General features: G+C 35.1%; 1 protein-coding gene across 1 annotated transcript in view; it reads left to right on the plus strand.

The window, feature by feature from the left end:
* Positions 1–25,649, plus strand: part of CALCR (calcitonin receptor) — a 151,030-nt gene that overhangs the window by 99,628 nt on the left and 25,753 nt on the right. The window contains exons 6-8 of the mRNA XM_005550212.4: positions 3,792–3,904; positions 7,147–7,238; positions 15,034–15,160. Coding sequence (XP_005550269.1) covers positions 3,792–3,904; positions 7,147–7,238; positions 15,034–15,160 — 332 coding nt within the window. The remainder of the gene's footprint in view (positions 1–3,791; positions 3,905–7,146; positions 7,239–15,033; positions 15,161–25,649) is intronic.

The following is a 25,649-nucleotide window of genomic DNA, read 5'->3' on the forward strand; positions in this document are numbered from 1 at the left end:
AAAAGACAGATAGTGAAAGAACTGTATTGAAATTCAAAAGAGGCTGACATTCTGAAGGAATATGCGGGAATGTAAAAAGCAAAATTTAACAAGAAAGCATTTACAGCCCCACACTTGAAGCCAAACAAACAACTTTAATGGCACAGAGCCAAGATGGTCCAAATATGGTTTGGGACAGTGATTCTCAACCCAGATGCCCTTTCACAAAATGAAAAAAAAATGGTGAGCTTTTAAAAAATGCAGATGCCTGACCCTGTCCAGATCAATAGAATTTGAATCTCTAGGGACAGGACCTCAGAATCTTCAAGTAGTTCCCCCATGTGAATCTGGAGTAAGAGAAGCACATCGTACTTTTCACAGGTCAGTCCACACATAGAGTATTTTAGAGAGAAATATCAATCATCAAAGCACATGTGGAGAGTCTCCAGGCTGTGAGCGGACAAGCTGTGGGGAGTGAGTAATGGAGGATGTTTGGTTTGTAAAGGGAAGACCCAGAGTAAACATAATCCTTTCTTCAAATATTGAAAGACTCATCAGGTGAAGGAGAACAAATTCTGGATAGTTGTAACAGTTAAAACCAAGAAATGACTCGATCCAGACTTAAGTTAAAACAAAACAAAAAATACCGTTTCCTATAGCCTCGTTCATGAATGGAATGACCTTTAAGAGTAGCATCTCTCTGCATACAATATATTTTCCCATATCCAGCTACATAACTTCATTGAAACCAAATTATATTCATTTTATTTTAAAAAAACTACTTTCGGCAATCTGATAAATATAAAATGTGGCCACTTTTAAAAATCGCAAGTAAACTTGGAAGGGTTGGTCATTGACAAATAATGTTAGCAAAATAATTGACAAATTTTCAACATCAATTTTTTGTGCTGATCGGTGCTAATCCTTTTTCACACGTTGTTAATGTCCAATAGAGATGCTTTAAATAGGGTTTGTCTGGTGGCTATCTCAGTAAATTTACAGTTATAAGTTTTCTTATTTAACTTTGTAACGGATTTACATGAAGCAGTAATGATTCTAATAGGTTGCTTGAAAACATCTTTTGCTTGAAAAAATATTTTTTCATACATTTTAAATAAAAATTAAACATACAAATAACTCTATAACCTGCAGTTTAAATCTTGCATTTAGTAAAATAATATCTGTTTCAGTCATACAATAAAAAATGATGAATTACACCTAAAAACTGCCAAGGAAAAAGGATTTTTGTACTAGCTCTTAGCAGATTGAGTAACCAAACCTACTAGCAGAAAATTGTTTTAAATATTATCAGATCTCAGTGATTTTTCAGCCAAATAAGGTTCCCTTTTTTTCAGTATGTTTTTTCCTTAGCCTTTAAAACAATAGCAATGTTCTTCAAATATTACCATATGATTCTGACTTCCACATCCTGTGCTAAAAAAGAAAATAACCATCTATAAAAGCATTATCTATAGGTACAGCAATGCTTTGCCTTTGTTAACATAGGAAAATGCTTCAAAAATATTTTCCCTGAGAAATTATCAAAGATTAAAATTTTGTGAAGATTCCAAATACACTTGCAAAATCTCCCTGCATATTATACCAATCTAGGCTTGCTATTTGATTTCTCAGACAATAAACACATCACATAGGTGCTTTGAAGAACTAGAGAATATCTGAATGATTGAGATTAAATTTGGCAAGTACATTCATTTTAATATTTGCTTGTTCATTATTTCTATGTTATTTAATTCAACCTGATTTTTTCTTTCAGTTGCTTGGCCAATTCAGAGGTTAGAATTTAAATATTATCTTGTAGCCAACAACATTATCTAAAATTCTTTAGGTCACTGGAATGGAATATAGATAACCTTGATCATTTATGAGATTTCACCTTCTAGAGTCCCAGTACGAAATTAAAATATTGTTGACCGGTATTATAATACAATCCAGCTAAATTCTAATTTTAGTTAAGTGCCACTTTAGTTGTTTGCTAACAATATACTAGTTTCACAGTGTGTTTATCCTGCTGATAATAATGTCTTGATAAATATTATCTCACCATTCTGACCACTCTTTACTCCCAATATATATTGTGATTTCCCAGCCTCATGCACTTAACCCAGAATCTCAGATATATACTCAGTTAATAATTTAAGCAACATACAGAACAAAGAAGTTTTCTTATTTATTTCTAAGATAGAGCACTTGATGTAGGGTCTGGTAATGATAAGTTATCAAATATTATTTTAAAAAATTATGAAAATTGCTATCATGGCCTAATATTTTAGTATGAATTTCAGCAAAGATATTATGAGTCATCCCCATGAGAACTTATTATTTCTATCAAATTTGGAACTTTACTTTGTACTGATACATATACACTGGCTAAAAAATTAAAATTCAAAAAGCACCAAGGCTTTATCATATTGTAACCAGCACTGAACATATCACACAAAAATAATTGAAAAAACAATAAGCCTGATGAGAACCAGCAGACACCACAAAGCAAGCACTTGGAAGGTTCTTTCTCAGGGCCCAAACAAAATCTTCTTGTCCTTTTCCTCCAAAATATTTTAGTGTAAGCGGAACTCTTAACCTCAGTGAGCAACCCCAGAATCATTGACCTGCTGGTTGGAGGGACAGTAAGATGCCAGGCTTTCCTCCTCTTTGCTAAGCATCAATTTAAAAAAAAAAAAAAAAAGTGGGGGGCCAAACCAGTGTTATCTTTTATTTCTATGCCAAATCCAGTTTCCAGGTGCCATTTACATCGTCTTATTTTCTCACCTACATCTGCATCTTAACAATAAGGGCTTACCTGTTTTGTTTCCTCTGATCAGTTGGCACATTGCCACAGAAATAAGTGGCTTAATTAGTGCTTAATAGCTCTGCAATAGATTTGGAATGAAGTAGACTCGGATTTGATGCCTGACCTTACTGGATGCTAGTTATGGAAGGGAAATTTACTTATATATAAAATGGGAAGAACAATATTCACTTCAAAGACTCATTATTAACGTTAAAGAAGATAATTCTACAAAGCGCTGAGCGGTGCCTGGCCCCCACATAGCGAAGGTGGAGATCTTTAATATGTCAGTCCAGCTGAGTAGGAATTTCATTAACAAGCATCTATGAGATACTTTAAAAAGTAAACAGTAAAGGCTAAAGCCTGGATCCCTATATATTTTCTGTGGGATGAAGAGAGATGATTCAAATGAAATCTCTTGAGAGGCAGAAAAACGACCTCTTGATATATCCCTTAGTTTTGGACTTCTTTGTTCTATTGGATTTAACCATATGGGACTGGGAAGATTTGACCATTTGATCCAAAAATTATTGTTTCATACAGTTAATCTAATGAAAAAACATTGCAAGTAAATAAAGAAAGGTATGTTCTTGTTCTTCTCCAATAGTTTCCATCTACAATCAAAAGTTTAATGTCTGTTAAAAAATTACGAGGGAGAGTATAGGTAGCACTTTGGAGTCTGACCCATATCCATGTCTTTGGGTCTAAATCCTGGTTCAGTCTCAGTGGCTTTTCAAGCCCATGACTCCTCTCACTGTCTGCTTTGAATTTGTAAAATGAAGATGACAATGCCTACTTCACATGGCTTTGCTAAAGTTAAAATGAGACAATGCATATTAATACACTTTGTATAATACATGATTTGTGATAGTCTCTATTGACATATTCACATTCAAGTTCTATAAAGTGATTAATATGTTGGAATGGCTTTTAAGCTTTAATTTATTATTTTTCCTTCTTGGGATTTTGAGATATTTGTGTGATAATTATTATGTTTCATTAACAGAAAAGGTTACAAAATACTGTGATGAAAACGGCGTTTGGTTTAAACATCCTGAAAACAATCGAACCTGGTCCAACTATACTTTGTGCAATGCTTTCACTCCTGAGAAACTGAAGGTAGGTTCTTTTTCACATTTCAGTATTGAGTGAGAATGTCATTATTTGTACAAGGAAATGGACATATAACTGTAAAATATCTGCTACCGAGAAACCAACAGATTTTGTGGAAAGAAATCATATGATAACTGGTAAGTTCTAGGAATCTCTAGAGCAGCATTAGAGAAAATGACATTTCACTTCTTGGTTGGCACTCAGAGTCAAGAGTCAATTGAAGTTCCATGAGCATACAGAATCAGTCCATTTATGGCAGGGGGATAAGTGTCCATAGAGCAGATGAACGGATTCCCAATGATGCCAAAATTAGGCAACATTTCAAGGGACTCTCTAACATCTCACTTTTCCTGGAAGAGTTTCAAAACTACAGATTTTTCCACAAGTCACAAGACAGCATGCTTCCCCTATGTTGGCCATGACCTTAGTTTTACAATAAGGCACAGAAAGAACTCCTAAAGTGGGGCATCTCATCAGTCCGCTAATACAGGTATGGCTGCTTAGATTATTTTCAGTGGAAGTTCATTCTTATTTGTTAGTACTTGCATTTTACTGTCTGTTAAATATTTTGAATATTATCTCTGCTTAGAAATATTCGTCTAAGCAAATGGTGGGGGAACAGATGCTCTTTCTTCCTCGGATGCATCAAAAATCTGAAAAGTTCACTAAGTCTACAACCAACCTCCTCACGACACAGAACTGGGAGTTACAGTTGGTCAGTGTTTAGCTGTGCAGGGCGTCTCTAAGCAACCCTGCTGACTCTAACATAAACCTATCATTTCCGTCAAAGATAGGCCTGTATACTAAATAATTATTCAGTTGAAAGCTAAAAGCACACTAGTGCCTTTGTTTGTTGTTGAGATGCTTTCAGGGTGTAGAAAAGTTTTCTTTTATTAAAAACAAAACAAATAACAACAAAAACAAACGAGATGAACGTATAGCTTAGAGACCAATTGAATAGGAGGGACACCTCATCACAAGCACAGGCTAAGGCACCACGGTCAGTTGTCTCTTTACAAATGGTTTAGTCACCCTGAGAACCAGATGCATGCCTATACCCTAATGGAGAGCTGTTAATAAAGTCTGATTAATAAGCTATCATGGAGTAGTGAATTTTCTGAATGAGTGCTGATTATGATGTTACAGAAAAAAATTATGCTGACGTTAACTGGATTGTTGTAAGTGTGCAAGTCCAAATCATTCTTAGTGTTGTCTTTGGACTTCTCACATACACTGGCTACATCTGATAAGGAAATAATTTAAAGAAGAAATGCTCCTCTCTAGGCACCTAGTATAATGATTAAAATGCTTTCCACAAATCTTCCATATAAATATTGTCACATTAAAATTTGAAGGAACCAACCTAGAATTCATTTTAAAAAAAAAAACTCACCCTTGAGAATGACACAAGGATGGCAACTAAATTATAAGTTGTTGATTTAATCTTACGTATTTAGACAACTCTATTTCAGAAGAACAAATGTTTTTAAAAGGAGTATTCTGGAAGCAACTGAAAAGAATATGAATTAAGTTATATAAATTTTTCTTAGAAATAAAGTATGCAAAGATTTCTTAAAAGACTGACAGAAGAGGGAGTGCAGATATATCCAAATTAATTAAGGGGCAAGAGTGTTCTACGTAGTAAACTATTTAGAAGGAAAAGCTTTTAGAAAATGCCTCTCCTGATATTGTCTACAAGTGAAGTTAGAAAAATAGCTAGAAAATGAATTCCTGGGAGAAAAGATAGGAGGTGAATGTTTGTGTGTGTGTGTGTGTGTGTGTGTGTGTGTGTGTGTGTGTGTGTGTTTAAGATTCCTAAATCCCTCTCAAGAAAGCTCTCTGAAGATTTTATCAGCTCCAATTATAAACCTACTATTCTAACTTTATTAACATTTCCTGTAAGAGTAAAATATGCTATTAAGAGAGTGGTATCAACAATGAAAATGCCCCAAAAATATGGAATGCCTGGTCAAATGATGCAACAGGCACAACTTAGGAGAAGCTAATTAGTCCATTTTGAAATTCTAAGGTCTAGAAAAGGAATGCTCATTTCAGGACAGCAATAATGCACATAACCAAGAAAGGGCTCTGAACAGTTTGGGTGCATTTTAACTGAATTAGTGCTTCAATCCCAGACTCTTCCTGAGGAAATTGACAAAAATCAAAATGTTCAAGGCTATATAAATCCCACATTTATTCCAGGAAATCAAAGAACTTCATAGAGGTTATTCGTTCTATCTACACTACATTTGCATTCATACCAAGACCCAACAAACTGTGGAAGGAACTTAAGACCAAAAGTCAAGAGATTAAGGTACAACTACAAAATAATATACAAATTATGCTCCACCAAGAAAAACAAGTGAAAACAAAATCCCTAATTACAATAGATTCAAGTCTACTTCAATTACAGTTGATGAAACTGGCTAAATAGTACAAAATGCAAAAGCTAGTGTCAAAATAGAGTGAATGAGAGAGAGAGAGACTAGAAACATAGAAACAGACAAAGAGAAACAGAGAGACAGAGAAGACAGAGAGAGAGATGGGTGACTAGATCAATTGCTGTTTTCTCTGTGATAAAATTATATTATAAGGAAAGGAAAGATTGTGATGACTAGGAAATAAAAGATGCTATGACATGCATTTCATGAGAGGGACATTCTTCCAAGTCAACATAACATTATGGGAGAATAAATAAAATTAACCATGATTATGAAAAAAAGAATTATCAAATGGCTGCCAAGGGGAAAGTTTGCAGCTTCAACCAACTAAATACTAATGATATCATTTTAAACAAAGGCATAGCAACCCGCCACCATACTATCCTCACCCTCTGTATATGCTGAGAGTCAGGACAGCTTGGAAAGTTGATTGCTATTTTGCCAGGTCTGTGGTATAGAATTATGTATCCACTGTCTAAAAGATTCCAGAAGTTTAAAACTACCGGGATTGCTTACTGGGCTTAGGGATGATAATTTTTAATGAAAATAAAGCTACTTCTGAAATATATTTTTGAATGAGGAACTTCATCTTAAAGAACTTTATTCTTTGAAAATGACAATTTATTTTCATACCATGAGTAAAGATAAAAAATAATTTCATTGTCTGAAATATTTGTTATAATTGTAGCAGTTTTTTAAAAGGAGGAAAACATTTGTTGATTTACATATATTTAGGAAAAGGAATGATTTTCTCTCTGATGAATCATTCATTCATTTTGTGTTTGTTTTTACTTTTTGTTGTTCCAGAATGCGTATGTTCTGTACTATTTGGCTATCGTGGGTCATTCTTTGTCAATTTTCACCTTAGTGATTTCCCTGGGGATTTTCGTGTTTTTCAAGTAAGTACGCTTACAGCATCTGCTCTTTATTTCCTCCTTTAAGTTATTGAAATAAATGGTGAATTCTGCAAGAGTGGAGGTGTGGAAGGGTCTTCAGCAAATTACAAGCGACATGCAATGTTAGGAGTCATGAAGTAGCAAGAAAAATGAAATGAATTTAAATATGCTTTTAATCCTATCTTTGGGGAGAAGGGGATAAATTTATATCATTTTCAAAAGCACTATGCCTTGAGGCTTCCTAAAGTAAGACAGTCCTGTGAGCCCATAAGTACACTGTTGTAACATGGTAAAGGTTCCATTTACCATGGGTAAGTTACCATTAAGGGTAGAGGAGAGGATTCTCCACCTTCTTTACTCCCACTCTAATTTTCGGCGACCATAGCCACAAATCCACATATACCCTGCCTAATTATTTCTTGCTAGCATATGTAAGACTAAGGAATAAACAAGCACATCAGAGCATGTTTCTACAAAACCTAATTTAATATGCTTGTCTTTAGGTTTTATGGTGCACAATTATGCTAGAAAGCAAAATATGAGAAAACACACAAGGAAAACTTGAATACTTTAAGTTATCTTGTCAACTTACATGAATATAAAATAGGATCTTTACAGGTAATGGTACATTTAAGTTAGAAACTGTTATGTATGCTTTCATCACAACAAACTTTAGTGAAAATAAAGCACTCATAACATTGTCCTAGGCTGGCTTTCTGAAGTATATTCTCAAATGTAGATTCAGAGTAAGCCACATGTGTATTTTTCTCTAGACACACCACGGTTCAGTAAATATGTTAGAAACTGAAGTAAATTAGATAAAAATGAAATAATATATGTAAGGTGTCTGGATTCATGTCTGACACATAAGTGAAATAGGTGTTTGATATCATTATTATTATTATTGGTAGTAATAATAGTCATGGTGGTATCATAGAAATCATAAAGAAAAGCCCTTTTGCAGACTCAGATGACAAACAATCATCCACACTTAAAAAATGTGGTAGTGTAAAAAAAATATGAAAAAAAAATGTGGTATGTGATTAAATGTACAGTGATTCACATATAGAATGAGGGGGGAGAAGAATATATATGTATTTATCACCCCTGAACTATATACTTAAAATGGCAAAGATGGTAAATTATACATCTATACTTTACCTCAAAAAATAAATTTAAAACATAGAACAATAGAATCTTGATTTGATTTTTGTTAAAACATTGTCAGGATAGTACTAAGGAAAATTAAACCAAGGGGAGAATAATCACCTGTAAATACATCCTTAGTACAATTACTATTTTTTCCTTCATCATTTTTCAATCTTTGTCTGTATCTTAGTCAAGATTCTTATATTGACTAAGCAATAGAAGTGAATAGCAATTTTTAACTGGATAGCAAATGATAACATAAACAAACAGACAATGAGCTCCTTCTATAAATGGTTTAACAGGAGAAAGACTGATAAACAAAGCAAAACGACATGAATTATTAATTACTCAAATTAGAATAGAAGAATATTTTCGATGATTAGAATACAGTATTCACACAACATGATTAATCTTGGAATGTCTTCATTTTTCAATTGCACTTCATTATGGCAAATAAACATATCATCATGGTTCTGAAACAAATTTTATTTTAAAATATGCCACTAAAGCATATTTTTTAAGTTTTTTAAATATAATCATAAAAAAATTGAAAGAAAAATTTCCCAAATTTGTAATCATGCAACTAATTGTAGTTAGGACTTTAAAGGTAATAATGTCAAAGGCATTATAGATCTTAATTCCTTTTTTCTCCAGTAACTTAAAAAAGTGAGGAGATGTGAAAGCCAAATCAGCAAAGAAATTAAGAATTTTTTTTCAATGATCATTTCTATATTAAGCTACTGAAGATGGGTGTGTTAAAGTGCAGCACATGGGCAAAGTAGAATATTTCTCAACTCCAGTTAGTCTCAAAGCAAAATGATGCTGATCAAACCCTTGCGAGAGTGTGAGGACAGATTGTCTAGAAAGCACCCAACTTTGCCCTGCTGTCTCTCAGTTCTAAGAACCAACTAAACAGCAACTTAAATCTGAGGAAGAAAAACAAGTCTTATTGATGTATCATCTGAGCCTAATAATGAGAAGAAATGAACTGAAACAGCTAGTTCTTCAGAGCAGACACAACAAGAAACAAATGACATACCAAAAGCACATATGTTGAGATGCCAAATATTCAAACCAAAAAAAGCTGTATAAAATTTTTATACTTGTTTTCAACCATATCTTAAACCTTACCCAAAGTAAAAATATAAAGGACTTCTGTTTTCTTAAAATTTAAGTTCGATCCTGACCCTTTAATATTTTTTATATTTGAATTTCAGAAACATTAAAAGTGATTGTGGAAGTAGAAAATAATACTGATATATCACTGGAATTTATTTGTGAATTAGCAAACTTTTTCCAGAATTTATTTTCAAATACTCTACATCGTCTTTAAGATCTTCACTGCACATTACAATAGAAAGTTTCATAATTTATGCACTTAAATGGCATCATCTGTGTGCAACCTGAGCAAAAAATATCATCACTCCCTTGCTTAATTCTATATTCCCAGGGTTGAGTAATTTTGCAGACTCCAAACAGTTTTATAAAACTTTCAGGAAACCAGAGTGAAAAGTTACCCAGCTCCAATTCTGAGAACTGATGCCCCATTCATAATCACTCCATTGAAATCTCACTGTAAAGCCCTCAGAACTCCTCAAATGTACCTTATGAAAAGGAGGAACCCTGCAGCTGTCCTCCTCAAATGAGCAGGCCTAGGAGGCCTGCAGAGAAATTTAAAGTCGCTGACCATACAGGAGGCTTTAGAACTGCCAATACCTCACTAAAATCTTGGGATATTACTCAGAATTAGTTTATTAAAATATGCCTTTAATCTTAATGTAATTTTATTCTGAGCATGCAGGGGAAGGTAAAAGGCAGAACTATGTAAACTTAAAGCAAATAGAAATCATGCTCCTTGTGCTGTTGGAAAATTAATGTATAAATTTATATAAAGCCTTCATTTTAATAGAAGAAAATTGATCTTCTATACCATCTTCCTAGAGAAAGAGAAAATGTAGAAAAAAACGGTTTCTCGAGTTTAATTCATAGAAAAGTCAGCATTAAAAATCTTAACTGTTCAAAAGTTTAAATAATATTCAAGATGATATGCAGGTCATTTCTGGTACACCAGTTAAAGAAAGAAGACAGCATTATTAGGATGGTATTTAGTTTAAAATCTTCACAGAAAAAATTGGAATGATAATATGGAAAGGGATTAAATATAAACATCAAATTAGTTCAGCAAGATCTCTTACTGCTGGATTCCAATAGTAAGTGTCAACAAGAGAGCCAAAATGAAGATGCCCTTAGGGAAGACTGGTTTGGGAAAGACACATAAATGGACATTTATTTGAGATTGGTTCTTGACCATTTTCAGCAAATTTCCAATAAATTCACTTATCTATAAATTTCAATTACAATTTATCAATTTGCTTTTCTGTGGAATAATCCTAAATATGTAAGCCTCTCATTGTATTACCTCATGAAAAGCATAACAGGCCATTCATTAGCATTTATTTTGACTGATTGTTATCCATGTCTTTCTGATTGGTATTTTAAATATTATTCTTGCCTGAAAGTTGATAGAAATATAGGTTGGAAAACAGGCAGTCTCTTCATTTTATTGTCTACATGACATTACATTGGCCACATTAACCAAAAGCATATATAGGTAATCGTGGAGGTCAACAAAAGTGGCTTCCAGGGGACATACTGAGGGAAGACTGATTCCTCTACTACTTACTATTCTCTTTGTTCTATGTCACCTCTACATATTGGGTGAGTATATGAATCTTTATCTTGTGTAGTATTCACCATTATACATCTCTGGCTGCCTTCCTGTTGCTCCAAGGAAACCATGAAATCTATGGTATCAAAGATGGCCTCCTTTCTTCCAACTCACCGCTGGCAAGACAGACAACAAAGATAACTGTTGATCATACCATGGCATATTCTTCACCCATAGAATAGTGGTAATAGGAAAAGCAAGAATTTTGATTGAAAGAGAATTTATTAACGATAAGGATTTTGTGCTAAATCAAAAGGCATAAAGTCTCTTGTCAAATAGTGAAGATATATAATATATTGTATTTGAATTTTCCCAGGAGTTTTAATGCAATCCACTTCACTTCATTTTCTCTTTTCTTTTCAGTTCTCATGTTATCATGAATAACATATGATCCTTAGGTAAATGAAAATGAAAAGTTACACTAGAAGATATGACTTTGGCTTGTACCAATTACAGAAATTATCCCTAATTCATATTTTCCCATGCAGCAGGAACTTCACAACAACTTTTACTTGTTTTCTTTTTGCTACTTTCTTCATTTGCTTTGAATGTGACTATAATCACACGGTCTTATATATGAGATATATAAGAGAAAATACTGCTGTTCCTCACACTGTGATAGCAAACTCATTTACACAATCGGCAAAACTCAAGACCAATATCAAATGCCATCTCATACAACTACAAGTTCCCAAAAAGTACACACTCACACACACGGGGTACTAATAGCTTGAAACAAATGTGAAAGATTTACACCAGATAAACTATAACTATGAAAATGACTTTTTGCTTTAGCCTTAAAATGTGACATCTTGAGATTCATACTCAAGTAAATCATTATCTCTTCCTCACATTTGAATGACACCTTGATTGGTAGATTATGTTGTAGAAGTAGATTATGTTGTCTCAACCTCCTACTACTGGAGAATTTGTGGTACTTATGGTTTCCCGTCACTCAAATAATAAGCAATGTTCTGTCCATCTAAATGTCTGGATTTTTTTAATCAAGGGAATAGAATATAGTGTCAAGTTGGTGCTATTTCTACCTAAGACATCTCAGATATGACAAAAAAATGTTGTCAGCTTCTCTCATGTTCATTTAAGAGACATATTTGTACTGAGGATTTTTAATGTTAAGTTCAATTAATTCTCTCTAGCATCCCACCCCTCTTCTTCAGAACAATTATCACAATAAAAGTAAATAAAAAATGGCATAGTATATAAGGGCCCTAAAGGCAAGAGTGCCTGTTTGTCCTCCATTATATTCCTGATATCTACCAGGTCTGGATCATAATGAGTGCACAATCATATATTTTGGATTATTGAATGAATTTTGAAAAATTTGCAGTACCTTCGACTCACTTCAAAAAGATGACTGTAAATGTTGTCAAGTTAGTATCATAAAAATTTTAAAACTCAATGAGCAAAAATTATATTAAAACTTTCAAAAAACAGAAACTCAAGTATTAGTCATACTTCTCCTTTGGAGACTAGCAGTTTATCTAGTTTTAAACTATCATTTTCTCTGTGTTTCCAATGGAAAAAAATGTATGCTTTTATATAGATACAGTACTCTTTATATATACTGTATCTATCTATATACAATATATTGTTTGTATGTGTATATGCTATATGATATATTTATTTTTAACTAGTGTTGAACAACAGGATAATGTTCCATATTAGCTAGTTAATATGAAACTGAAGAATCTGGCAAATGTTCAGTATGGTATGAAGTATAAAGTAGGAAATCATCTAACATTTAATGTAATTCATTGGTGTATTGGAAAATTGCTTAGTGGTCACAGCTCAAAACAGAACATATTTCTTAAATATATTTTTAAATTAAAAAAAATGAGGATTAAACCCAATGATGTGTCAGACAGTGTTCTAGGTGTATAAAATAAATTCCTTTAGCACTTTCATTTTAGTGGGAGGAAAAGAGAGAATAACAGGCAATAAATAAACATATACTGCGTCAGGAGGTGATAAGTGTTAAGAAGAAAAGTAAAGCAGGCACACAAGAGAGTAAGCTGGAGGTGGAGGAAGTATATTTTATTCAGGGTGGCTTGGGTTTATACAGGAGAATGAAGTTAATGAAGTCATTTAAGCTAATGTACAACAGCAGATTATTGAGCTCTCCCCAGTCAAAAGAAAACCAGGCGTAAGAATATCATCGCTGTATGATACATTCATTCATACTCCTTAGTTCTAGATAATGTCAATTATCATTGGCCTAAGCCAGGCTGAATTAAACAATGAATTCCATAATTAACCGCCAGTGAGAATTATAAATTGCTCTTGTGACTATGAAAGATGGCAGGTCACAGATTCGACTGTGCTGATTGCAGCAGTCACAAGATGGAAGTTTATGCAGTATAAACGATCATGAGGTTTCACATAAGTAATATTTTTGTTTAAATTTAATTTTGCAACCTACCTTTAGTGCTTTATAAAACCAGTTGGGTTTGATTTATTTAACAGACTTCCGTACTGCTGAATAGAGTAGTCCATAGAAGCATGTGTGTAAGAGAAAGCTCTTTCCTAAATCCTGCCTTTATCAGAGCCTGCCTCATGGATGTAAATTCTACATCCTATCCCTGTTCAACAAGTTGAATTTTTAAAAATATTATTTATTAATGAGTTATTGTTTATCCTTCCCAAAAAGTTGAAAACTGTAGCTATAATAGTTAAAATATGCTCTAACAGCTGCCTTTATTACTTAAATTTGCTTTTTGCTAGGGATAATTGACAACTATTTTTCCTTTGAATTGGAAATATAGGAAGGCATTGTAAGTAAACCCAGACCATTTTTGTATTTCATTTTTCCTCAGAATTTCCTTTTCAAAATTCTTCATTTCTAACTTTATTCCATGAAGATATTTTTAGGAATAGTTAGTGTTATGAGTCATTGGCATCATTAACTGCATGTTTTAAGCTTTCACATGGCAAATGATGTTATGCTAATATTTTTTGCCCTATCAAATATGATAAATATAAGATTTTCATTTGTCTAGGATAATCACTGCAATTCTGTTATAGTCATGATGTAGGCTCTCTCCATTACACCAAAAAATGAAAATAGGATATTCAAATTAATGTTTGTTTATGTGAACATTCACACCAACACATATGTACAAGTTTATGAACTGGAGGAGAAAAGAATAAAAGCCCAACAAATTGCTTAATACCCAAAAGGTGGGGAATGACTCTGCAAAGAAACAGCAGCACTTAGACAGCTCTCATTGGATCCAAATCACAATATGCCTCATAATGACATTTCATTTGCACCTATTAAGAATTCTCTGCCTGTGTCTGAGCTCCACCATCAGGAGGGTTGGAAAAGAGGAACTACAGTGATGATTCTAGTTGGAATATAAGATATAAGAAGATAGCAACAGAAATAATGGAAGAGGAGGATGCCAGGAGATGTGAAGTGTGTGTATGCAGTGACTCAAGGACATAGATTCGGTACCTTGTCACAGGCAGCCTTGGTTCTGACTTCATGCTCTGTGACCCCACTGGCCACATATTTTCTTCCTGGTTGCAACAATGAATAGTAGGCTTTTCATTTGAAGCACACTGCAAGCCCTAATAGTTTCTAATCTAAGAGTCCTCTGTTAACTAATTTTACAACATTTGCTATAATTAAAAGAGATTTTATCACCCACTCTTTCAGTTATTGTATGAAGTCACTCTGAGGACTGAAAACTATGAGCTGCTATGATTGGAAACATCTTTTTTAAAATCAGGCAGAAAAGTAGTAATAAATCTGAAAAAGGAGACCAGCCTTACTTTTTTCTATATGTTCTTTCATCTTTTTTTAAAAGAAAATATGAAAAATATTACCAAAATGTTTTTTTCCCAGGTACTCTTAACATTTTGGCACTGGTCAATGCTTTATGTTACTTTTTCTTCCAGGAGCCTTGGCTGCCAAAGGGTAACCCTGCACAAGAACATGTTTCTTACTTACATTCTGAATTCTATGATTATCATCATCCACCTGGTTGAAGTAGTACCCAATGGAGAGCTCGTGCGAAGGGACCCGGTAAGTACTGCATAGTTTTGTTTTTACTTTTATTTTAAAGGATATAGTACCTGTAAATAGTGAACACGGTGTTCATGTTGGACTTAAGCAGTTGTTTACATATGTAATCATATTTACTTCCACAGTTGAGTTTTGCATTTTGTGAGGCATGTCATTTCTATGTAGGTTCTGGAAGAAATTATTACAAGCTATAGTAAAGAACTGAAAATAATTGAATCGTAAGCAGATAAGAATCATACAACAAACCATAATTTTTTTTTTTTTTTTTTTTTAGACAGAGTCTCGCTCTGTCACCTAGGCTGGAGTGCAGTGGTGGGATCTTGGCTCACTGCAAACTCTGCCTCCTGGGTTCAAGCAATTCTTCTGCCTCAGCCTCCTGAGTGGCTGGGATTACAGGCATGCGACACCATGCCGGCTAATTTTTTTGTATTTTTAGTAGAGACGGGGTTTCACCATATTGGCCAGGCTGGTCTTGAACTCCTGACCTCGTGATCTTCCCGCCTTGGCCTCCCAAAGTGCTGGGATTACAGGCATGAGCCACTGCACCCAGCCCAAACCATGTATTTCTAAGACTGACCAATAATTTATTAATATCTATGACAAATGTATTGAGCACGTCTTGTGAACATAGATGATACTAGGTACACTCAGACAGTGCTTCCCAGTCATCCTAGTGTGCCACAAGTGGTTACAGGTTTGCCTAGATATTGATCCCCTCTTCATTCTCATGATAAGCTGGGCTTGGCCCAGTCATCTCCACTATGAGTAGCTATTCCCTTATGCTAATGAACCATACAAATATGATCACGTTTTGTGTCATTATGCTCTGAAAAAGGTTTATAATGACACAGGAAATCCAAAAGTTAGGGCAATAGGACATAACATCTCTGAAACTTATGCCCACATGCACAATTGCAACAAGCAAATATGGTGACTGTCCTCTTTCTATTTGAGTACTACAGAGAACAGGAGAGCTGAAATCATTTAGCTCCATTACTCAGAACCATTCTGGATTTCTTCTACCAGAATTGTCCTGAGAGTTGTTCAGAATAACCCGTGTTTGTCATCAGTCTTCTCTCTTTATACCCAAGATAGTGTTTTTCACAGTGATTTCCAATCCTGGCTGCACTTCAGAATCAATGGGGGAGATTTCGTAAATATGAAATAGCTACTGTCCCCGTGATACTAGAGAGTCAGTAGGTATGAGGTGGAGCCGAGGAACATACCCTGGATATTTCTTCTGTGCTGCCAAGTTTGGAAATTATCAGCCAACTACTGAATGAAGCAAATAAACTGTCAGGGAAGGACAGAGGAGGAGCACCTTGAGGCTCTGCTTTTTCATTGATACCAGTCCCTGGTATTACAAACTAACAAAAACCAGAACTAAAAGGGATTTTGGAGGTTGTTTATCCCTGACTCCTCATTTTACAGATCAGAAACTTGATGACAAAAAGGCAAAGTGATTTTCCTCAAATCATATAACTGACTGGAGTGGGGAGCGGGCACTCAAATTAAGGTCTCCTTACTCTTAGTTTTTGTTCTTTCCTTTGCATTATCAGATGTATCTCTGTAAATCAGTGAGGGCTTATTTATACCAAACTGCTTGATTAGGTTTCCAAATATACCAGATTAATTTTTAAAAAATCAAATCACTTTGGTGCTGTGATACCAAGTAACCATTTACTTTACAGAAATTTTTATTTATCAATCCAGTGTTTAAATAATTTATAATTACAGCTTCTATTATTTAATAGTTATTTTGCCCTCAGTAAATATTTTCATCCCAAAAAATCTCCAAGTGCTTCTCTACTGTCTCCTTTGCAAACCTGCTTTCCTTAATTTTAACAACAAATATTTTCCTTACTTGCTAATGAACTGCACTTTAATTGAATGATTCAAAACAGTTTAATGATGTAACTATTTATTAGATTGAGTATGAAATTACCAATATTTGATAATTTTTGTTTTGCAAAATTGATGAATCCATATGTTTTATCCTAATGCAAATGTGGAGACAATATGCTGGAATCTAGTGACAGTGGGGACTATTACCACCCCAGGCCCGAATGGACAAATGGAGGGAAAGGTGTATGAACCCGAAGACAGAAAGGTGGTGTGGTAAAGGAGGCCCTACGGAAACTGAGGACTTCTGTCTTAGGACACAGCCAGCCTGTGGCAACTCCACAAGAGGAAGTGGAGAAATAAATATCCCTTGTTCACTCACTCTCATCTTCCAGTCTCTACTGAGGGTCCCCATAGCTGAGCTCATCCAGAAACCAGAGGGCAAGGCAGCCCTGCTGGAGATGTACAGATTTATTTCTGTGGGCCCAGGGTAGTGGGAGCAGGATAGAAAGTGCATCTGGAAGCACAGATAGAAGCTACCTAGCTCGCAGTGAAGGGCTAAGGGATATTTTCATTTTTGTTTCTCTGCTTAGCTGTGTTATGCAAGCATCTGTAGATAGCCTCATCTTTCAAAACTGGCATTTGACAATTCTGCCAACCCAATAACTAAAATGTGTGAAATCTGCCCAGAGCATGCATCCTATGTAACAGTGGCACGGCATGGAAAAGCAGCTTAATTTAGCTTCTAATGGCTCCACAGTGTTAATAATTTTTGCAGTATGAATATATGCAGAGAGACATTATAATCTATCTTTTAAAACCATGGCATCTGTTATCAGAGACAAAGTCCCATCTTACCTGCAGAATAATGTGACCAAATGTGTTTATCTTGATGAATTTTCCTTTTTAATGTCAATTGATTTAATCTGTGCAATATCCCAGCAACGGGTGGAATTATCCCCATTTTTAAAGTTGAGGAAACTGAGGCTTGGTGAGAGCAAGTGTCCCTCGAACCATGAGTACTTAAGGATGGGATTCAAACCCAGACCTATCTCACACAGGAGCCAACCTCTCTCTTCTTTACCACTTGGTACTCTTCATTGTCTTTATTTATTGCCCTAGAAAGATATGTTCTTAATGAAATGGGCTCAGTCATTCCAAAATGATGGCTGCCCGTAACCAGACATGCCCGCTACAGTTAATTAGGGAAGCTGGCCCCCACTGAGATGAAAACAGAAGTAGAAGCAATTAACTAAGAATCTCTCTGCAGAGAACAGTCACATCGTGGCTCTCCATTTCCCATTAAGAGTGGAAACTATAGGAAAGTTACTCTCTGTAGGGAGTAGGCCAAGAAATGAGGCTTCAGTTTTTGAATAATCAACCACATTGATCTGGGAGCATGCTCAGTCACATTGCAAAGTATCATAAATTCTTGAATAGACTCTTTCTCCTCTTCTTTTGGGAGTCTCAAACCCATGTCTCCCTGTCTCCCACCTATAAATGTAAAAGGGACTTCTTATCCACTGCGAGATCTTGTTCAACCTATCTTCCTGTAATAGTCAAAATTCAGGATTTTTCTGAGTTTGCTACTAAATTATAGAAACCATGTAGCTTTATGCATCAAGTGAGAATAATAAAAACTGCTCTACTCACTTCCCAGTGGTTGTCCTGGAGCCTAAAGAAGCATAAAGCTCTTCAAAACCCCCGAGGGCCTAATATTGCAAGTGATTGCTCACAAGGTTGCTGTCAACTCTCGCCTTATGACTAACTCCCTAGGTCTCTGTCCTTGACTTTTCCAACAAATCTGTTACTCTATTAATTGCTCTTGGCAGTCTCATTCATTGTCATTGCTAGATGTTTCCACTTTCATAGGCCTTTTAGGGGTGGACCTGCCCAGGGGCTCTGCCAGCCACAGCACATAGGCTGTCCCCCAGCCACCACTAAGTCAAACCACATATGCCCTGCAGCTCCTCTGTTGTCTAGTAACCTTTAATAAACCCCATAAGCAGGTGTCTAGGGACCTGGCTCTGCCACTATGCACCTGATTTCCTAGGAGAATATGAGTGTGAGATTCAGAAAGCCAGAGAAATTAACAGGAAACTTTCCTCTGAGTATGAAGGAGTGAGATTGATTCACCCAAACACATTAGGCATTCTTAAAGTAAGTTTGAAAGAAAGGAAAGCAGCTTATCTTTATGGCATGAGTAGCACCTGGTTCTTCCAATCAGTGTATTTTTAACCTAACAGACTTGATGTTTTTAGCTATGCAAGAATGAACTTCCTAAGAAAAAATGATAAAACATTTTAAAAATAGAATTTTATCCAATCAGTCAAATACTCATTGACCACCAAAAATGTAATCCCTCGCAATGAGCCAAGTCTAACATGGAAATAGCTTTGTGAGTTTTGCAACCACACGTATGGGGTTTAGTCACATTTTTATCTATTTCAAACTGTATTTTTTCCACAGAAAACGAAGAGGCAAAAAATTTGGACATTTTTCTCTATATGCTTAAAAGAGTCCATTTCCCTCTGAAGTTAGACAAAATGAAAACAAGCCACCAATAACAAGCCATTTACAATTATCAATGGGACAATATCATATGTGAGAACACACTGTGCCTCTTGCATATTTTCAAATGTCTGTTTCTTCCGTAAGAGAAAATCTGGAAACATATATCCCTCCTCAAATACATATAAATAGCATAGACTGAAACAAAATAACTACAATGACAAAACTTAATTCATGTCTGTAAATTGTGAAGCATACACTTCACCCAGAGGAAATAAACTAGGCTATTTGTTTTTAGTACTTTCTCAGTGTTAAAATAACACAGTCATTGTTTTCCAATGAGAGTGCTGTTAGATCTCTTATCTAACCCTCCCTATACAAGCAACATAGGGTTGCTGTCTCTAGGCATGGGAAAGTCAGTTTAAGAAAGGGAAGGAAATAATTCTCAAGGAGACATGTTTTATACATTATTCATCCTAAAAACTGGTTATGTGCCACCACCAAGAGACACACACATGGTGAAATTTGTATTGTATTTCACCTTGAAAATGCACATTCTGCCATAAATGCATTCATAGAAGTCCAATTTCTTGAGTATCTTTTCCCATCCAAAAGATTATTAAAGTAGATTACAGTTGAAACTGTAAATTCAGGTATCATGAAAGCAGTTTTCCCCATTGTAATAGATTTCTTTATAAAGGGGATAAACAAGAACTAGAAAAGATTTTGCTGCTATTGTCAAGACCTATCTTTTCTGGGAATAGAATTCTTCACTTCTAAAGATACAGGCAAAAGAGTATCCAAAGGCTGAGAATCATGTCATGAACATTACTAAGTCACGTGCAGAATCATATATTTAAAATTACTTGAAATAAATTATTTTAAATACTGATTTTTTCTTGAAAAACTGACACTCCAGAATACACTAGATTAAGGTCCTCCCTAGCCAAGAAAAGTAGAGACAAGGAAAAGAAGAAGAAGAAGAGAGAAGGGAGAAGGGAGGAAGGAGGAAGGAAGAAAGAAAAGCAGCCCAAAAAAATTGGGGAAAGAGAAGTTATTGGACATTGTCAATCTACAAATATTTATTGAAATTGCAACTAACATGAGAATGACAACCACAGTCATAAATTTTAAAAAAGTGTATCTATCAGCATGTCATCTGTCAGTATTCAGGCATATGTTTTCTTCAAAAAAAAAAAAATGAAATTTTTAAAGACACTTCGTTCTTAAGCAAACTAAAGACAGACAGAGGGGTGGGTTTTTTGTGTGTGTTTATTGTTGTTGTTGTTGTTGTTTGCTTGTTTTCATTTTGGACCAATTCAAGGTCACTGAATCAGCAATCATTTTCCTCACCAATGCCCATGGGAATATAGAGGAAGGCTGCCTCATTCCAAATATTGTCACACTATTTCTATGAGTTTTTTTGTTGTTGTTGTTGTTGTTGTTATTTTGCTGAGGGTAAGGAAAACACACACACACACACACACGCACACACACACAATGCCCTGTCCTCACTGTCAGTGGAGAATCCCTGTGGATCTGTGGTCCTTTTCCCATTTAATTGTTTCTTCCCTGGGTAGTTTTTGGAAAGTTATATTATCTCCTGAACGGCCAAGGGTGAGAATCTTATTCCTTCCACGTTCTTTTTTTTTTAAAAAGTTAAACTCAGAATAACTCATGGCATAAAGAAGGGCTGAATACATCCTCAGTTTATTGAGTGATGTGAAAATTGCCCATTGTTATTTGTGTCATTTGAGCATTTCATTTCCATAATATCTGAAATGTTATTTTATTTTTTTGTTCTATGTGCTCATTCGATGATCTTCATGTAGAAAGTCAGGAGGCAGAATTAAAAGCATTGTTCTTGCTGCATCTAAAGGAAGCTAGCAGGATATTTGTCATTTTTTTAGAAATAAATTTCTCTCTGATTTTTTTTATCTGGGTCTGAAAGGCACAATGCAGAGAGATTAGTTTTTACTGGAAACCTGAGCACTTTGCACCTCAGAAACTGAAACAATCTAGTCGTATTTTCTATAGCCTCTTATATAAGTAAAGTCAAATGAATTCCAAGTTCTGGAAAGCAACATGAATGTCTTCTAAACTTTATTTTTTCAGGACAATTGAGCCACCAGGCTATGTCAGAGCTTCTTCTTAGGTAGGCACAGGAAGATTAGCTTAGAATGGATGCTCAGAGCCAAGACACTAGAGAAGACAAAACCCAGGGTGGAAACTGGACTCCTGCCCAGTCCAAGGGAGGCTGGTGCAAGGGAGAATATATAAATATGAGAGAGGTAATCGTGATAGCAGAGTTTTTGAGATGAGTGGTCAATGGTAAATAAAACCAGATTGAAATGATCCATTTCAGTAGCTTATGGAAAAAAACTAGATTGGGGACGAAAGTGTATGATGCATTTGAAGGACAATGCAGAAAGAGTAATGCCAAGATGTGGTAATGGAATGAAGTATCCTACCCTAGCCATTTATGCTACTTCACTTTACTTGCATGTCAAAACCCATAAATGATCTTTTAACCAAGGTCACATGGTGCAGAAAAGTATAGAGGATTTCTTTATTCCTTTTTAAAGTTATTATTTATAATTGGATGCTTTCTCATACAGATTTGAAGGAGAATCTCTTTCTAAAGTGGATATAAACATATACCCATTCTCCAGTTTCCTTCATTTGGCCGATCTTGGTAGTACCATTACACATGAAATCAGTGACTTACAAATGGTATCTTGTGACATGTTTTACATAGCAAGTCTTCATCTCAAAATTTGCAGTTAGCTTCCCCTGCTTTGAGAAGGCTGTCATGAATTTAGTGCAGAATTTGTTATATATCTGTTTTTATTGTCAAAGAGCTTCCAATTGAGATGCTAGAGGTTTTGCACGCTCTGTTAGGGTATGTTGGATCATTGCTGGAAAGTTGTGAAGTGACACTCGAATTTGATATTTGTTGTGCCGAGCTGGATTAGTCCAAATTACATTATTGTTCTTGCTGAACTGCAGGATCTAAATCCTCGCTCTTCTACTTAACAGATTAATCTTTAATATTGAGTAAGTTACTTAACCTCACCGTACCTTACTTTCCTAATGGAGATCATAATAGTACCTTTCTCTTAAAGCTGTCTATGAAAAATAAGCCAGCATTCCTAAAGTCCACAAAACATCGTCTGGCACACAACTCTCAAAATCAGCTATCATTATTTGTATTATCATTGTTAGCTTTATCATTAGGGCTTTATCACCTGTCAATTACTAACCGTCACACCTTGTTCATTTCTGTGTGATACAGCACAGGAGGTGTGAAACTCAGAGCATTTGTAAAACACTGCTTGATTCTAAAAGGGACTAAGTATAAAAGTAGAATACACATATGTAGAGGCTTGTAAATCACAAATAACCTCAAGAGCTGTGGTCTGAACATATACAGCTAAATCAATGGTGGCTTGAGAATCCCCAGTGAAGGGTGATATAAGACTCTCACTATACCGTATAGAGAACAAACCCTGAGAGTAGTAAGTGGTTAACATTTATTCCCCTACCACATTTATTTGTTGTTGTTGTTGTTGTTTTGTTTTTTAATCAGAATTGTGTATAGCCTACCCTTCTGTTTGCTCTGGCATTGTCTTCCTAACACTTCCAAAGTGCTTCCTTTGCCAATTTCAGGACCATCTCCCACTGTATTTATCTCAGATGAGACTTTGTTCTCCAGTGTTTGTTTTTAATTCTTTTCCTAAACACACCAAATGACAACTACGCAGTTCCACAAAGTCAAACTCATTTTCTCTGAGACTTTATCAGGAATCATCTCAAGATTGCACAACAGACTCACTTTTAATTGAAAATGTTACATCCTTAAATTCCTCTGAGGAAAGATTGCAGCACTTTCCTACATAGCTGCTTACTGCTAGACTTTCTGATGAGGTTTCTACTTCATTCAGCTGGCTTTAAAGACTGTACAAGTTGACAGTTTACCAGGTGAGATGAGGGTCTTTTTGTCCCTTAGTTTATCAACTGAACTGGCATTTTGACAAAGAGGTCTGTAATTCCTCCTTATGAGGTTTTAAAATATATGTGAATCAAAGTCAGGGTGTTTCTCATTGCACTGTGAGTTTACTGCAACAGGAGTTTACAACAGGAGTTGCAGTAAATTCACTGCAACAAGTACTGAGGAGGCCCTCTCTGAACCCTAAATTCTTCCAAGACATGGTCTGCATCAGCATCACCTGGGCTTCGGTTAGAGATGCACAATCTCATGTAGGCTTTTACATGGGCATCTTGCATGGAGTTGAGGTTTGGGGTACAGGTCCTGTCACCCGGGTGGTGAGCATAGTACCCAATAGTTGGTTTCTCAACCCACATCGTCCTCTCTCCCTCTTGCCTCTACTAGTCCCCAGTCTCTGTTGTTTCCATGTTTATGTTCTTGTGTGATCAATGTTTAACTCTCACTTATAAAAGACAACATGTGATACTTGGTTTCCTGTTCTTGCATTAATTAAGATAATGGCCTCCAGAAGCATTTATGTTGCTGCAGAGGACATTATCTCATTCTTTCTTATGTCTACATGGTATTCCATGGTGTATATATATCTTCTGTATCTATAATAAAAGGAGAACTTTAAAAAACTAAAAAATAAAATTAAAATATTATTACGTTTAAATAAATAAATAAGAAATGCAGAATCTCAAGCCCCACACCACACCTTATGAATCAGAATCTCAAATTCTTTCTCATGGACAAGGGCAGACTGGTGGAAAACGAAACTTATGTGATGACCCCATGAAGTGGGACCCTTTCCTTTTTTTTTTTTCGGTTTGTTTGCTCTGTAATTGCTCTTTTTCTGAGGAGACACAGTTTGGGATGGAAGGATGGAGAGAACGGACTCTGAGTATATTCAGACAAATATTTGATTCAGACAAAGCTTATTTTCTTTTAATTGAAATGATAAGGGGAGCAGAAAAGGACAAGCTTTTAAATGAGCCCCATGTAAAATGGTCATTGTAGAAAAAATATTCAATTGCATACATAAATAGTACTTCAATGGCAAGCATCCTTCTTAGTGTCACATGTAATTGAATTCGGCTGATAAATAAGCCTTGCATGTCTTCTTTATGAGAAAAAGTGCTTATGGGTTTTACATGTAATAAGTTCAAGGGCTTTGAAAAGTTCTGGATGATTTGCATGCAGTGTAAATAATTTAAAAATGTGAACTATTGTTACGAAGTGAAAGCAAGTATACTATCAAAATTTAACTACAATGTTTACAGGAAACTATATTTTTAAATATTTTATTTGAGCATTATCTCAAGACCAGAAAGGCATTAACATAAACTACAAATCATGAAGGCAGGAAGTGTCTCAGAAAAAAAAAGTGTTACAACTAAATAGATAAACTGGGGGAAAAAGATTACTCCTGAAATGTAGATGGACTGTTATTGAGCTACATATCCTGTAATATCTGAATAATATAAGACCTACTTTTTGAAGAAAATTGTTTTATTTAAAATTTCCCATATGATTACCCTACTACCATAATTTTCATGTGATGTTACAGAGTATATATTACAGTGGTTCATTATCTAAAATTGATTAAAAACAAAATGGTGATGGCTGAATAGCTCCTGTCTAGCAAAAACCCCTCACAGATAACAACTACAAACCCTGAACAAAATATAAAAAGAAATTATCTGAAGATCCTGGATAGAGACCAAGACAGGGAGATGCTAGAAAGAAGATGAGACTTTAAAATGGAAATAGTTGTGAGTAGAGTTCCCATGGTTTTATCCCTTTCCAGGACAGGTAAAACTCTGATAGAAAACTCTCAATTTTACTGACTTGAATAATAGAAGACAGAATTTAGGCCAACTACAGCTCCCCAAAAGTGAAGGAAATAAATCTCAAAAAGAAGAGAGTCAGAGAAGACGGTCCTCAGATTCTGTGTATACACTTATGTGTGGTCTTTTACTGACCCCATAACCATGTGAATGTGAAGGAGCCCATGAGCATGTCACACTTGTTCAATATGTATTTTTTAGTGTATGAATGAAAGGATGATCTAGTAGCCATATCCTTCATAGAACATTCCAACAAGCTAGAATACCCCATATCAAATTTATTTACTTTAAGAGGTCT

The sequence above is a fragment of the Macaca fascicularis genome, chromosome 3 (genome assembly GCF_037993035.2).
Source record: "Macaca fascicularis isolate 582-1 chromosome 3, T2T-MFA8v1.1".
Taxonomy (NCBI): domain Eukaryota; kingdom Metazoa; phylum Chordata; class Mammalia; order Primates; family Cercopithecidae; genus Macaca; species Macaca fascicularis.